Source organism: Esox lucius, chromosome 11, assembly GCF_011004845.1.
Source record: "Esox lucius isolate fEsoLuc1 chromosome 11, fEsoLuc1.pri, whole genome shotgun sequence".
NCBI classification, from domain to species: domain Eukaryota; kingdom Metazoa; phylum Chordata; class Actinopteri; order Esociformes; family Esocidae; genus Esox; species Esox lucius.
This window is the reverse complement of record NC_047579.1, coordinates 6534664-6549994: the sequence shown is the minus strand read 5'-3', so window position 1 is coordinate 6549994 and position 15331 is coordinate 6534664. Positions and strand designations below refer to the sequence as shown.

The 15331-nt window shown below is 38.7% G+C and overlaps 1 protein-coding gene across 2 annotated transcripts in view; it reads right to left on the bottom strand.

The window, feature by feature from the left end:
• The window catches only part of LOC114840343 (gastrula zinc finger protein XlCGF28.1-like), a 61430-nt gene that overhangs the window by 2365 nt on the left and 43734 nt on the right, over positions 1-15331 (bottom strand). Inside the window, exons 1-2 of one of the 2 annotated variants that reach the window (XM_029123489.2) lie at positions 13950-14042; positions 4900-5131 (exon numbers count right to left, since the gene is read on the bottom strand). The exons of the other annotated variant lie outside the window; for it this stretch is intronic. Of the exons in view, the coding sequence (XP_028979322.2) occupies positions 4900-5131; positions 13950-13952 (235 nt within the window). The 5' untranslated portion in view covers positions 13953-14042. Of the gene's footprint in view, positions 1-4899; positions 5132-13949; positions 14043-15331 lie in introns of those variants that run through there. 2 annotated transcript variants of the gene reach the window in all.

Here is a 15331-nt window from a genome sequence, read left to right as displayed (position 1 = left end):
TCAGGCTATTTTCTCTTATGGCTATTGAGAGTGAACTTCTAAAATCATTGGACTTTGATGACATCGTGAATGATTTTGCAAGTAGCGAAGCCAGGAACAAATGCATCATAAGGTAAGACAATTTAATTATTTATTGCTGAAGTATTAGCTGTGATTTAACTGAGATTTCATGAATGAGCTGTTTGCTTTGAGTGTGTAAGTTCTATGTTGTAAATCCCATTCCCAGCATACAGATAAATTGTGTTGTCTACAATAGAGTGAATGCAGTGTAAATCCTGTTGGGATGCAAGTAAAGGCGATAATTAAGCTATTGGCTTAATTTGCTGTTGGTGGTGTTCAGGCTTTGAAGGTGCTGTGCCCAGGGGCCCATTGTTTTATAATCTGTCTATAATGTTGAAACTTTTCTTTCATCATACACCTTAAACAGACCCTTTACTTTCCTATTCAAAACTTCCTCCTCTCTCCTGTTCTCATTATAAAATACTATTTCTGTCATTTCTAATTAAGTGTCTCCCCTTACTACTTTATACCATTACTTCTACTAGAATTCTCACCCTTTATTAATAAAGTTATAACATCACCTCTTCCTAGCTGTACACATGTCCACTATATTATTTCCCTCTACTTCCTCTGCTAACACTCAATATTAGAGTGTAACAGAGAAATAATTTACAGAATTGAATTTGTAGAAAATAATTTTCTCAAAAACATTAAAACAAGGCATGCATTTAGTCAGGATGACAGATGTTTTAGATTACTTTTTTTATCTCTAGATTCATGATAATTGTTCAGTGATCTCTCCATAATTGACCAGCTATTATTTAAGCAAATGCGCGTCAAACTTTGAGTTTGTACTTTTAAATTAACAATATTTGTTTTAGTTGCTCTCACATGAACAGATAGCTGAAAGCAACACATTCTCAGTCTTCCAAGGTAGACCCACTTCCATTTCTGGATCCAGTTTCTGATACCGAAGAGAGGTCCAAGAGCTAAACTTTTCATTACTACTGCTTTAGTTTTAATACTTTTAACGTATGTAGCCAATCGGGAGTGGAATGTACTGAAGTCAGATTTGTTTAGTTCCACTAGAGAGTACTGCCCTTGGTAGGAATTTTAGGCAAGGGCTAATGGGATTGCCCCTGCACAATGTGTTGGGAAACCTGTGCAAACTCCTGTCGTTGTCCATTGTGGTTCCAACGCCTATTTTGTTTGGTAAATATTATTTATTACTGTTCCCAGGTTAGTGCTCAAGGAAGATAGTGGCAGATAAAATATTTACATTGTATGAATATCATATGCAGGTGCATCTCAAAATTAGAATATTGTGGAAAAGTTCATTGTTTCAATAATTCAAATGAAAAAGTGAAAACTTAATACAAACCCAAAGTAAAAAAGGAATGGAATAATTTACAAATCTTATAAACTTATATTTAATTCACAACAGAATACAGATAACATATCGAATGTAGAAAGTGAGACATTTTGTAATGTCATGCCAAATATTGGCTCATTTTGGATTTCATGAGACCTACACAATCCAAAAAAGTTGGGACAGGTAGCAATAAGAGGCCGGAAAAGTTAAATGTGCAGATAAGGAAGCCTGCGCTCAGTTCAGAAGCCTGCATCTTTGATGGTATGGGGTTGCATGAGTGCATGTGGCATGGGTAGCCTACACATCTGGAAAGGCACCATCAATGCTGAGTTATATCCAAGTTCTAGAACAACATATGCTCCCATCCAGACGTTGTCTCTTTCAGGGAAGACCTTGCATTTTCCAACATGACAATGCCAGACCACATACTGCATCAATTAAAATGTTATGGCTGCATAGAAGAAGGATCCGGGTACTGAAATGGCCAGCCTGCAGTCCAGATCTTTCACCCATAGAAAACATTTGGCGTATCATAAAGAGGAAGGTGCGACAAAGAAGACCAAAGACAGTTGAACAACTAGAAGCCTGTATTTGACAAGAATGGGACAACATTCCTATTCATAAACTTGAGCAACTTGTCTCCTCAGTCCCCAGACGTTTGCAGTCGGTTATAAAAAGAAGAGGGGATGCCACACATTGGTAAACATGGCCTTGTCCCAACTTTTCTGAGATGTGTTGATGCCATTAAATTTAAAATCTACTTATTTTTTTTCCCAATCTTGATGACTACAGCTTACAGCTCATGGAAATCAAAAATCCAGTATATTAACATGTTCAAATACAGAAATGTCGACCTGACTGTCACTGACTGACTACCCCTTGTTAAATAGCGTAGTGGTTAGAGATGCGGACCTGCAACCAATAGGTCTCGCGTTCAAATCTCATCACAGTCAAAGCAAATTGTACGTAAGGATTTGTTCTGGATAGATAAAAACTTTGCTGGCTACAACCTTCCGCAGCTATGTAGTAAGCCTTAAATAAAACTGTTCACGGTTATATTGTGTCAACTTCTGGTGCATTTTGGGAGTACACATCTGTGCATGCTTTTTGGGTCAGGATAGACAAAAACCTCTGTCTACAAGCTTCAGTAGCTACGTTATAGGAAGAAAAAAACGTGTTTATATTGCAACTATGTCTGTTGGATTTCCGAAGTACGCATCCGTGATTGATTCAAAAACCCTTGGGCAGTAAAATATTAGGGGTCTCCACGATTCTCTCGTCACTTCTCTTGACAAAAACTTAAGCATCTTCACCTATATCGATAGTTATTGTATCAATGTCATTCACGAACCAAAGAAAAACTAACGTTTTTTTGTGCCATGAAATAGCTTTTACTGTGTTCAAGTAGTAAGTTAGACAGTAGTAAGCCTGTTACTGGCTAATAAGCTGTTAAAACGGCCAGGGGCTAAAGCCATATATTTCATAGATGCTATTTGTGGTGGAGGTGAACTTAACAAGAAACTTTAGTCAGTTCAACACAGTGGTTAATGGTGTGTAGCAAAATATGCAAACTTGGAGCGATGATAATGCATGACAAAATGATCTAATATCGAGCTTCTATACTGACAGTGGGCAACCATAAAGCACTGTGGTGTTGTGGTTAAAGACACATCCACTCACATGGGACACCTGGGTTTGAATCCAGGGCATCAAAATTCATCACTTTTAATTGCGGGCGGCTTAACTAGGCTTGCCTGGTTCTTTTTCTGGTTCGTCAAGTGAAAAGACAGTAGAATCATGTAACCAGCAAAGGTTTTGTCCATCCTGAACAAATATTAATACATCATTTGAAAATCCACCAGAAATAGTTGTAATATAACAGTAAACATTAAAATGTTTGGCTTCCTATAAAGTGGCTACTGACGGTTGTAGCCAGCGAAGTTTGTCTATCCTGAACAAATCCTCTTTCGCCACTGGCCGTTTTAACAGCAAATTAGCCATTCATGAATGACATGGATACAATATTTATCAATATAATGCCCTACAATGGCAAAAGACCTTAACTCGCCTTAGGGCAGAACTCAGAAAAATGACTTTCAAGTTGTTTTGTTGTCCAGGCAAATTAAATGTAGGCAGAATATAGAAAATGTGGCAATTCTTTGTTTTTTTAACAAAACGTTATCTACATAAAAATCTTGAGCCCAAACTTGACCTTTGACCCTCATTCAGAAGTTAATGTACTCTGCCTATGCCTTGTCTGCAAAATAAAAAATGGGTCATGCCAAGGCAAAAGGCGTCAACTTCCATTTGATTGCTCACTTGGTTGCGGATCACTATATTAAATCTGTATAATAATAAAAAAATTATTGTTTATTAAAATGACAAATGTAGACGGATGACATTGATCAAACCAAATTGTTTTGCATGTGGGAGGATAACGTTTTGCAACCATTTCATAGAGAGCAAGGTTTACGAACGCAACAAATATTAAAGGATACAACACTGGTGTTTTGGACTGAATTGGATGAATGCCAGATTAGGATACTCAAGAACGACTCATGTTATGAATTTAACGTGTTGAACGCCAGCGAGAAATGTTAAAAGGTCATGTTGTGGATTTAACACTGCAATACATTTCAAGCAGGTTAAAAGAAAATATAGGTGACCTATTTAATTGTGACCTGTGTTTTTGTTTGTCAAGTAGTTAGCCAAGCAGTTGGTTTTGTTTGTCAAGTAGTTACTTGTTAGCTAAGAACAAATGTTTGTACATTGCCAGTCTATCCATCCATCCTCCATCAATTTATGTTGTAGCCTAATCTTATATTAATACACCGTAACTCAGTAACTTCACTGATGCACAGCAAAACAAAGGCAGAATACTTTAACTCAATTTAAGCGTTTCGGAGTGCAGCAAAACAAAGAAAAAGAACCGTAACTGATGTTACGGGATTCTGCCTTGGATTCTCTAGAGCTTTTGGAAGTTACGGCAAAGACAACACACTATTTTCTCCAAAATAACCACCAAACGTACACAAGAAATTTGTCCACATGATGAAGCAGATCTTTAAATGTTCCAAAAATGATAACTAATTTCCGACCAAAGATAGAGTTACAGGCTTTTGCCTGTTTACTGCACAACAGTATAGGTGACAAGAGCTAACCGTTTTGTTAAAAGACGAGAGAATTGTGTTGCCAGTGAAGCGTTTGACTATCCTGAACAATTTTTATATCCATCAGAACTGTTTTAAATTTACGCTTCTTATAACGTAGCTACTGAAGGTTGTACACCGTGACATTTTTGGCTGTCCTGAACAAACCCTAAGGAATAATGTGTTTGACTGTGACAGGAGTCAAAGATGGAATCGGTTGATCCGGAGTCTGCGTCTCTAACCCCTATCCCTACTTAACAAGGGGTAGTCAGTCAGTCAGGCAGTGACATTCGCTCTTTGAGGCCAGCTCAGTTTATGTGGTCCGTCAAAAACAACAAATTACCACATTAACAATGACAACATTAAACCAGTTCTTACCTTGAGTGAGTAAATCTCCTTCTCCATTATTAATGATAACCATATTCTTCTTCTCCTCCTCCTCATCTTTAATGGTAACATTCAGCCCCAGTTTTTGACTTTTGTCCTCCAGCTTTACTGATGCCATCTCTGAATCCCCCAATGCCCATTGAGCTTCACAATCAGAATCCAGTGACTCTTGTTTGGGCTCAGTGTGGAAGGAGAGTATGAGGCTGTGTTTGTCCTCCCTCTGCTAAAATAAAGACAAATTCAGAGCCATCCATGACTGATATACATTCACCCAAAAGGATTATTAGGAACACCATACTAATACTGTGTTTGACCCCTTTTCGCCTTCAGAACTGCCTTAATTCTACGTGGCATTGATTTAACAAGGTGCTGAAAGCATTCTTTAGAAATGTTGGCCCATATTGATAGGAAAGCATCTTGCAGTTGATGGAGATTTGTGGGATGCAGATCCAGCGCACGAAGCTCCTGTTCCACCACATCCCAAAGATGCTCTATTGGGTTGAGATCTGGTGACTGTGGGGGCCATTTCTGTACAGTGAACTCATTGTCATGTTCAAGAATCCAATTTGAAATGATTCGAGCTTTGTGACATGGTGCATTATCCTGCTGGAAGTAGCCATCAGAGGATGGGTACATGGTGGGTATAAAGGGATGGACATGGTCAGAAACAATGCTCAGGTAGGCCGTGGCATTTAAACGATGCCCAATTGGCACTAAGGGGCCTAAAGTGTGCCAAGAAAACATCCCCCACACCATTACACCACCACCACCAGCCTGCACAGTGGTAACAAGGCATGATGGATCCATGTTCTCGTTCTATTTATGCCAAATTCTGACTCTACCATCTGAATGTCTCAACAGAAATCTAGACTCCTCAGAACAGGCAACATTCTTCCAGTCTTCAACTGTCCAATTTTGGTGAGCTCGTGCAAATTGTGGCCTCTTTTTCCTATTTGTAGTGGAGATGAGTGGTACCCGGTGGGGTCTTCTGCTGTTGTAGCCCATCCGCCTCAAGGTTGTGCGTGTTGAGGCTTCACAAATGCTTTGCTGCATAACTCTGTTGTAACGAGTGGTTATTTCAGTCAAAGTTGCTCTTCTATCAGCTTCAATCAGTCGGCCCATTCTCCTCTGACCTCTAGCATCAAGAAGGCATTTTCGCCCACAGGACTGCCTCATACTGGATGTTTTTCCCCTTTTCACACCATTCTTTGTAAACCCTAGAAATGCTTGTGCGTGAAAATCCCAGTAATTGAGCAGATTGTGAAATACTCAGACCGGGCCGTCTGGCACCAACAACCATGCCATGCTCAAAATTGCTTAAATCACCTTTCTTTCCCATCCTGACATTCAGTTTGGAGTTCAGGAGATTGTCTTGACCAGGACCAAACCCCTAAATGCATTGAAGAAACTGCCATGTGATTGGTTGATTAGATAATTGCATTAATGAGAAATTGAACAGGTGTTCCTAATAATCCTTTAGGTGAGTGTACATTTTTGTTGGAATAAAATATGATCACAATGAGGAAAAATAAAAACAATCACGATCATAACAGACCTGTGTCCTACATGAGGTGCACTTTCCTTAACCTGACCCAAGAAAACAGAAACTACTTTTCAGTTATATCACGGATTATCATTTCCTTGGAAAGTGACAACAAATACACATTATTGAACATTACAGTTGGGAGAAATTGACAATTTTACCTGTTTGAATATCTGTTATAAATTTAATTAAGAATGCCAAAGCATCCCGGTTGAAATGTATTAGGATAAATCAGACAATAATTAACACCAGGAGGGCCAAATGTCTATGTAAATTGGTGTTTGAGTTTGTAATTAAAGTAAAACTTCCATTCTGAAAGCTACAACCTCCTTCCATTACTTTTATATAAATGTATATAAAATGTTTCCATTGTCAGAATTCTAAACTAAAAATAGGAAAACTATTTAGAGACGATTTACCAGTTTATTTCATACCATGTTTCAAGACATAAAATCGCCAAACAACCCATAGCTTCCAAGCGCTAATCACCCCTCACTGAATGCATGATGTCAATGGATGATCCCATGATAATCCCAGATGAATGATCAGAGCCCCGGTTGAATTTCAAAGGAACTTACAAATGAAATACAAGATTTCTGTGACCATTCAAAAACTTAAAATGTTCCTATTGAAGGTTTTTCAATAGGAGATTCGGCTTATTGTGGAAGCTAATTCATCAAATGTTAATCTAATGGTCATCAAATGTATTATGCTAAATAATTACTCACAAAACGAAATACCAAGGATACTGTTTACTAATCACCAATGACCAATTCAACAAAAATATTACAAGTACCGGGTTAAATTTGGTTTTATGTTTTATATTCAGTGTTTGATCGTCAATACCTCTTCCAGAAAAATCGTACAAAGACCACAGTGGACTAAATACAATTGGTTTAGGGTATAGAGTAAGGTAAACCCTTTGACTTTATCGTAAATCAAACTTTTTGTTTAGCAGAACCCAAAACGTTGCAAAACGCTGTCGGATGTCTGTTCAGTAGTATAGGGACCATCATGAAAGTGCAATACCACTGATTCAATGGCCCTCATTTATCATTCTTGCGTAGAAACGGGCGTATATGTTGGCGTAAGATTTTGCTTACACTCCTCTCACCGCCTGATTTATGAAGCTGTGCGTACCTTTAAAATCCAGGTGTACGCAATACCTGCCCTTGATAAATGCAGCGGCTGAAAACGATCGTCATTAGAATAACACGCCCCTATATATTCAAGTCTCCGCTTCCCCCACGCCCTCATATTACGCCATGGACACACGGAAGACGGCAAAAAAGAGAAACTTCTCTGACGTGGAGATTGAGACGATCACCAGGGATGTAGAAATAAAATTGTTTCATTTGGCAGTTTAAAAAGCGGAATAAAAGATGTGATGTGGAGTACCATTCATTCACATTAATAATTGCATGACAATTTGTAATATTCGTCTTATTATTTCATGATATTTATTATTAATGACGTTTATTGTTATTTAGAAGAAGAATGTCGTTATTATTATTATTTCTATTATTATTTAAAAAAAGAAGAATGTAATTTTTATTATTTTGTCAGTCTGAATTATATTTTGTCATTAAAGGCCTTTTATTACTGAACCCAGTCCGTGCGCAACTGCCGGGCCTAACCCTGAAACGTCATCTAAACGCACAGGCTCGCATCTGAAGGAATACATATAAATCAAATGCTTTGGTGAAGTCACACAAATGAAACCTTGAAGTCCATGATGCACAAAAATAAACACTGAAGTTTGTAATTATGTTGTTATTTTTTTTACAGTGGGTCATAATATATCATATCTTTTAGTTAGTCAGTGCATTAGGATTTTTTTTTCTGCGCATTTCCTCACTAACTCAAAACGTGCGTACACCACCTCCTGAGCTGGCGTAGGATTTGAGAGTGCCGTACGCCAACGTCTATATTGATAAATCTCAAAGTCACCATGGTTTTGGGTGTACCCTGGAAATTTGGTGTACGCACTTTTGATAAATGAGGGCCAATGTGACAAAAAAAATATATTTGATTTTGTGTCCACTTAATAATACCTGCCCATGTGAAGGAAAATCATTTGTACAGACACGTTTTGTGTTATTAAACAAAACTATACATTTTCTACATATATGTTGGTTGTTAAACAGTATACATTACATTTTTTTTTAGATTCCTATAGAGGTGACATATACTCCTACAACCACTTGTATGTTGGTCACTGACCATTAGATTTGCCTTTTTACATTTCGGTGATTATATCAGAATTGATCCTTCTATACAATGTTTTAGCTTCCAATCCAGATGACATGGACCTATAAAACCACTTCCATTTTGTTCACCGACCTTCCTTTTTAAGAATACGCCCCCTAAATTTGCCATTTCTAATTTCGGTAAATTTATTGGTTTTGAAGGATAAATTCCTCTCTTTTTAATAGCTCACTATCCATAGGAGTTAGAGATCCAAGAACAAGTGTTGCGTTCCTTTACCTCTCTGTACCTCTTTCCTTCTGTTGTTTTGTTGTTACAATTAAAAGGATGTTACCCTGCTATACCTCTGCTCCTCGTGTCCTGCCTTCCTTCAACTGTGACAGTATACTCCCATTCCATATTTAAAACATTTTTAAATGATAATGTGCAGGCAACGTAATAATAGAATCCCCCACAGGTAGCTGTAGTGTCAATATTGATTGAACAGAAAAGCAATTGGAGAATTAGGTATTTATACCTACTGCAGTCAATAACTTGGAATTAAACAGACCAAATAGTGGAGGTGGATATTGACATCAGAACATTTCCCAACTTCTTCTGTTCACATTGATGATTCATTTCTTACAGAAGAATTAGACAAAGTTGCTAGGGTCCATCAACTCCCATTATCTCAACTGAGAGGACAAAATTGCAAGAGTTGTAGCATCTGAAAACAGTTGGACTGTGAGCTATTAAAAGCCTCACAGTCAATTCCAACTTGACGCTATACATCAATCACAGAGTCCATTCTCATTTTCCTCCAGAAACATCTGGATTGGGTCTGTGTCTGCCCACTGCAGAGGTAAACTGAAACACATTGTAGTGTCCACAGTAAGGGTCCTCAGATTCAACCTTCTATCCTTTCAGACCTCTGCATAAATCTTTGGCTAGAAATCAGAACAATTTCAAGGCAGTACAGTTTGTAACTGGACAAATATCAGAATAAAGAAATAAACAATATGCTAATAAGAATTTTATGAGGTTTTTTTCTCTTCACATTTTACCCAACCCCACTGTACAACCATGTGCCACCACTAGAACTGTCCCTGCAGAGTCAGTGGAGTCGTAGATCGCTACAGGCTTCCTCTGAAACCTGTCTGATCAGCCGGTTCTTTACACCCCCACCCTTAAACATGAAGTCAATATGAGCCAACACATTGGAGGAAACACTCGCTCACATTATCTTATATGGATGGTCAGGTCAGAGGCACGCGCCCCGCCAGAGACGTTGCTGGTACACAATGGCACAAGGAAATCCTCTATACCGATTACCTCCCCCAAGGTGACACCAGCCCAATATGCACCAGACACCCCAGCCACAATCGACAGTGGCATGACCAGGGTTCGAACCCACGGCCAGAGCTGGGTTTAACATTTAGAACTACTAAGTCAAATTTGACAATGAAATATTAACAAAAGCTGCAACAGGAAAATAATTTGTAGGTGAGGAATGTTAACATAATTGTGTTCTACTAATTCTATCAATAACCACTGGAGCAAAATAATCATTGCAAGTAGGTCCACAGAGTAAGAGGCAGTGTGATCAATGGCTCCAACTAGGCAAATAAAAGGATGAAATTAAATAAATGTCTGGTTTCAGTGCAAGTATATCCTGAAGACACTAAATCAGCGGTGTCAAACTGGATCCACTGAGGGCTGAGTGTCAGCAGGTTTTTCCTTTAAATTGGTTCCCAGTTCAGATCTAAACAACCAAGTGAGGGTAGAAACTAACCAATTAGTAACCTAATTAATCAATCAAGTACAAGGTGAGAGTGAAAACCTGCAGACAATTGGCCCTCCGTGGAACCTGTTTGACATCTCTGCAATAAAGAATGAAAACAATTTACACACAAAAAATCTAAAAGTTAAAACAATTCAAAAAGGTAACATGGCAGGAAATTTGGTATAACAATTAAAAGGTGTACCAGTGAGAGTCAGAGGGAAAAAATACACACCAAACTTGTTTGTAGATCTCTAGCTCATATGGATAGTGAGCAATTAAAAAAGGATTGTAGAAAAGGATATATTCTGATAAAATCACTGAAATTTAAAATGGCAAAACTAAAGGGCATACTATTGACAAGAAATATATATATATAAAAAAGGTCAGTAAAGAAATGCAAGTGGTTTTAGGGGTGCATGTCATCAGGATTGGAAGCTATTCAAAAAAGAGTTCATGTGAATTAGGTAATTGAGTTTTAATAACAAAATTGTAGTTAGCAAATGTTATACAGATAATTGTATAATAGAGGAAAGGTAAAGGAACACGTTTTTTTTGCTCCTATCGATAGTGAGCAATTAAAAATTGTGGTTGAGAAGGACAAAAAAATACAATTTTTTTAAATTTTATTTTAGTGTTCTTCACTCTTTGGGAAAGAAAAGCATAAACTAGAGTTCTTTCTTGGTTGATGTGCAAAACACAGCAGGATCTCAGGGAGGGTGCTAGTAATATTTCCAAGTGTCGTCTATACCCGCACTGGGACTTTTACAGTGCTCGCATTCCCCCAAAAGGGGGCGTGGCCGTTCAGGCGAGAGGAAAGTGATGTATAGCTGCCCTCATGTATTGAAAGGTACAGAAAAGTACTGGACAAGAACATTTGTTTAAGGGTGGGGGTCGATTGGATATATGGAATAGTCATGGGAATTTCAACTGATCTTTGAGTCATTCAGTGAAGAGTTATATTTCAAGACATTTCGTTCATTGGAGTCAGTATTGCCCATAGCTATTGGAAGGACAGTAGGCCATGATTCAGGGGAGAATCTTTATTTGCATGAGTCCATGATGTTGATCTTCAATAGTTCTTACATGTCGTCCAATAATTATAAAGATAACACATTCTTTTATGCAAGGACACATAGGAGGCAGTCAGTAATAGTTAGGAGGGCGTCTTTTGTAATAGTTGTCTATGAGGCTTTGAATTATTGCAGGTGGTATAGCTGCCCATTCCTCTTGGCAAAATGCCTCCAGGTCAGGCAAAGTCTTTGGTCGTCTAGCATGAAGATTTTTGGCTGAAATCTTTCTTGGTCTATCTGACTGTGGCTTGGTTGAAAGACATGCCTTAATTTTGCACTTCTTAAAAAGTGACTGAACAGAACTGACTGGTATTTGCAAGGCTTTGGATATCTTTTTATATCCTTTTCCATCTTTATAAAGTTCCATTACCTTGTTACGCAGGTCTTTGGACAGTTCTTTTCTGCTCCCCATGGCTCCGTATCTCGCCTGCTCAGTTCATCAACGTGAGTGCTAAGAAAATCATTATTTATACCGACAAAGATTGCTATTTAAAATGCCACAGGTGTGGGAAATTCCCACTTAATACCCATTTTAAACTGTGTGTGTCACCAGGTGTGTCTGTAATAAATTGCTTCATATGATCACTATCCTAAAGTAAATTTTAAAAACACTTTGCATGATTGTGATTTCAAAATCACTGCCAGAATTTCACTATTTCTGCAGGGTATGCAAACTTTTGAGCACAGCTGCATATAGAAGAGAGCAGCTATACGTAACTTTTCTCTTGTCCGAACAACCATTCTCCAGTCAATGGCGCAAATTGGAAATGTTACTGGTACCATCCCATAAAGCTGCTGTGTTGTGTTTTGCATGTTGAATAAGAGAAAAAACCCTAGTTAATGCTTTCCTTTACATACCAAAGACATGAAGGACAGCAAAAGAAGAGATCTGTGGCTTCAGGTCATCCGCAGAGAGGGTGAAAATGGTCAACTATGGGACCTGTTCAGTCAACACATTGATGTCTGTGACAAACACAGTTATAATGTTAAGTCAAAGAAGTGCATGATGCTGCATTGAAAAGGCCGTACATAGAACATTCTGAAAATGCACTTCCCTGAAGAGATTTCACATCATAATTTGTAATTCCTCAATTTGCTAGCAGTGTAAATCCCTATATGAGAGGATGTAAATCAACGTCAGGTTGGTGCACGGCGTTCCCTTGAATTATTTGGTGGGATGCATCAATAATCAGTACATTTGTGCATACGTTTGTGAACTGTATGTGACAGGGGTGACGATGGAATCATTGTCTACTGTACGTTATACAGACAATGGACACTAAACCCCTATTTCATTAGTTCTCTATATAACGTTGCAGATCGTCAACGACATGGAATAATTGTTTGCCTGACTGGACATAGTTTGTGCTCCTAATACCTAAATATAGTTCTAATTTTGTATGAAAGAAATTGTCAAAGACAGAGGCAGTGTGAACAACAGGAAATCAGGGAAACCGGAAATGGGTATCCTGCAAGATTTCTATTTAAAAGTCTCTTAATTGTAAAAGCTGATTTTCATGTAACTGTTCTTTGTTTGTGCATACGTTTCATGTGTAATAATAATCATTCAAAATTATAGAAATTGTATTGTTGTGTAGGCCTACACACTTGTTGTGGTCCCAAATACTCAAACAGCGTTGCTTTATGGGAATTTGTTTTTATCCCTCTAGGTTGTTGCTGCAAAATGAGAAAGTGTTAAAATATAATGCAATCACTACAGAAATTCCCAGCCACATACAGCCACCATGAATAATATATACAGAACAGCTATTAAATAGCACATGCCAGACTGTAATATTTAAAGGAATATCTAGACCTAAATCTCTTCATTATATTTTGCAGCTCAGAAGGATATCCTATGCACTGGTATACTGTGTTCTTGTCATTCTCACGAGTATTTTTACCTAACGCCTAAACCAACTACTGGTGTAATATCGTTATGCATTCTTAAAAAAACAGCTATGGACTTATTTTGAACATAAAATCAGGGTTGACAGCGCTCTGGTAGAGTACTGGGCCATGCGGTCAAACTTATTGTTGCTAGTTTTACAGTTTCAAATAGCTACTTTCGGGTCATCTCTATGCAGATGCCAGATTACTGACAAAAGTGTGTACGTAGAAAAACGACTTATAAGGAAATACATTGAGACGAAATTTAAGAATGTAATGTCGTTAAAGGGTGTTTGTGCGTTCACAGATCTAATTCCACGCTTACGGTTCATGTTTAACGTATGACCTTTATTACCATACCAATTTACGAATGTATTTTCTTACGATCCAAACAATACGTACGCTTAATCTTTTGGCAGATATCTAACTCCACAGAACATGACCATTTCATAAATCAAAGTTGTAAAATAAGTTGGTCTTAAAAACAATATTTTAGCTAGACGGAGGTGCACAGCAGGGAAGGGTTACAACACAGAGTAACAAAGAAAACTGTTCTTTAACCACTTACCATTTTGGCGAAATTGATCTATATTTGTAATTCAGGAAAGTTCCTTATGTCTTAAACTATTAAACCAACTGCTCCGATACATACAAGTGCAAATTCTTCTTCCTCTTCTCTTAAATTGTTGGCTGATCGCCTCCATTGAAGGTGCATACCGCCACCTACCGTACCGGAGCGTGAGGCAGCTCATGGCCTACGAACAATTTGCATGAGTAGCCTACCCGACATAATGTTGATGCATTTGGTTTAGTTTAAGACATCAGGACCTTTTCGTGAAATACGAATAATTTTCGCTAAAATGGTAAGTGGTTAAAGAACAGTATTTTTTTGTTCATTACTTTGTTCCGGTCAATCTACGTTCCTACTCTCACCTATGGTCATGAGCTTTGGGTCATGACCGAAAGGACAAGATCCCGGATACAGGCGGCCGAAATGAGCTTTCTCCGCAGGGTGGCTGGGCGATCCCTTAGAGATAGGGTGAGAAGCTCGGTCACCCGGGAGGAGCTCAGAGTAGAGCCGCTGCTCCTCCACATCGAGAGGGGTCAGCTGAGGTGGCTTGGGCATCTGTTTCGGATGCCTCCGGAACGCCTTCCTGGGAAGGTGTTCCGGTCCCGTCCCACCGGGAAGAGACCCCGGGGAAGACCTAGGACACGCTGGAGGGACTATGTCTCCCGGCTGGCCTGGGAACGCCTCGGTGTCCCCCCGGAAGAGCTGGAGGAAGTGTCTGGGGAGAGGGAAGTCTGGGCATCCCTGCTTAGACTGCTGCCCCCGCGACCCGGCCCCGGATTAAGCGGAAGATGATCCGATGCGATGCGATACTTTGTTCCGTTCGATAAAAAATACTCTGCGTTGTAAATACACTGCGTTCCCTGCTGTGCACCTCCAACTAGGTTGGACAGAAACATTTTAACAACTCTTTTACCGGGTGAAACGTACAGTATATCGTAGTTGTCATGGAGGCCAGTTTCATAACATTACCTAATATTCAAGCTGCTTGCTGTAGTTTAGAAGAAATACCCAGAACAGGCCTAATTATGGGTCTGTTTTCACCCTGGCTCTTCCTATTCTATTGGCGCTGTGGCACCATCTCTACTTCTGAACGCGTTCCAAACATTCTAATTGTAGCCAATTGTTCTATGTCACAATAACACACTAGCGGATAGCGTGTATGAGTTGTCAATTCACCATAGGTTTACCTCACACATTTCCTTTAACAAGCAGGCTACTTATGTCTTACCGTTGTTCACCTGGGTTTCAACTCATGAAACCCAACAAGGATAGCAAATATTTCTGGCACCTACCCATCAAAAGCAAAACCTTTTCCACTCGTGGTTAAAAATATTTGTTCAGAAAGTGTAAAACATTAAATCCTGTTTCTGTATTGTAAT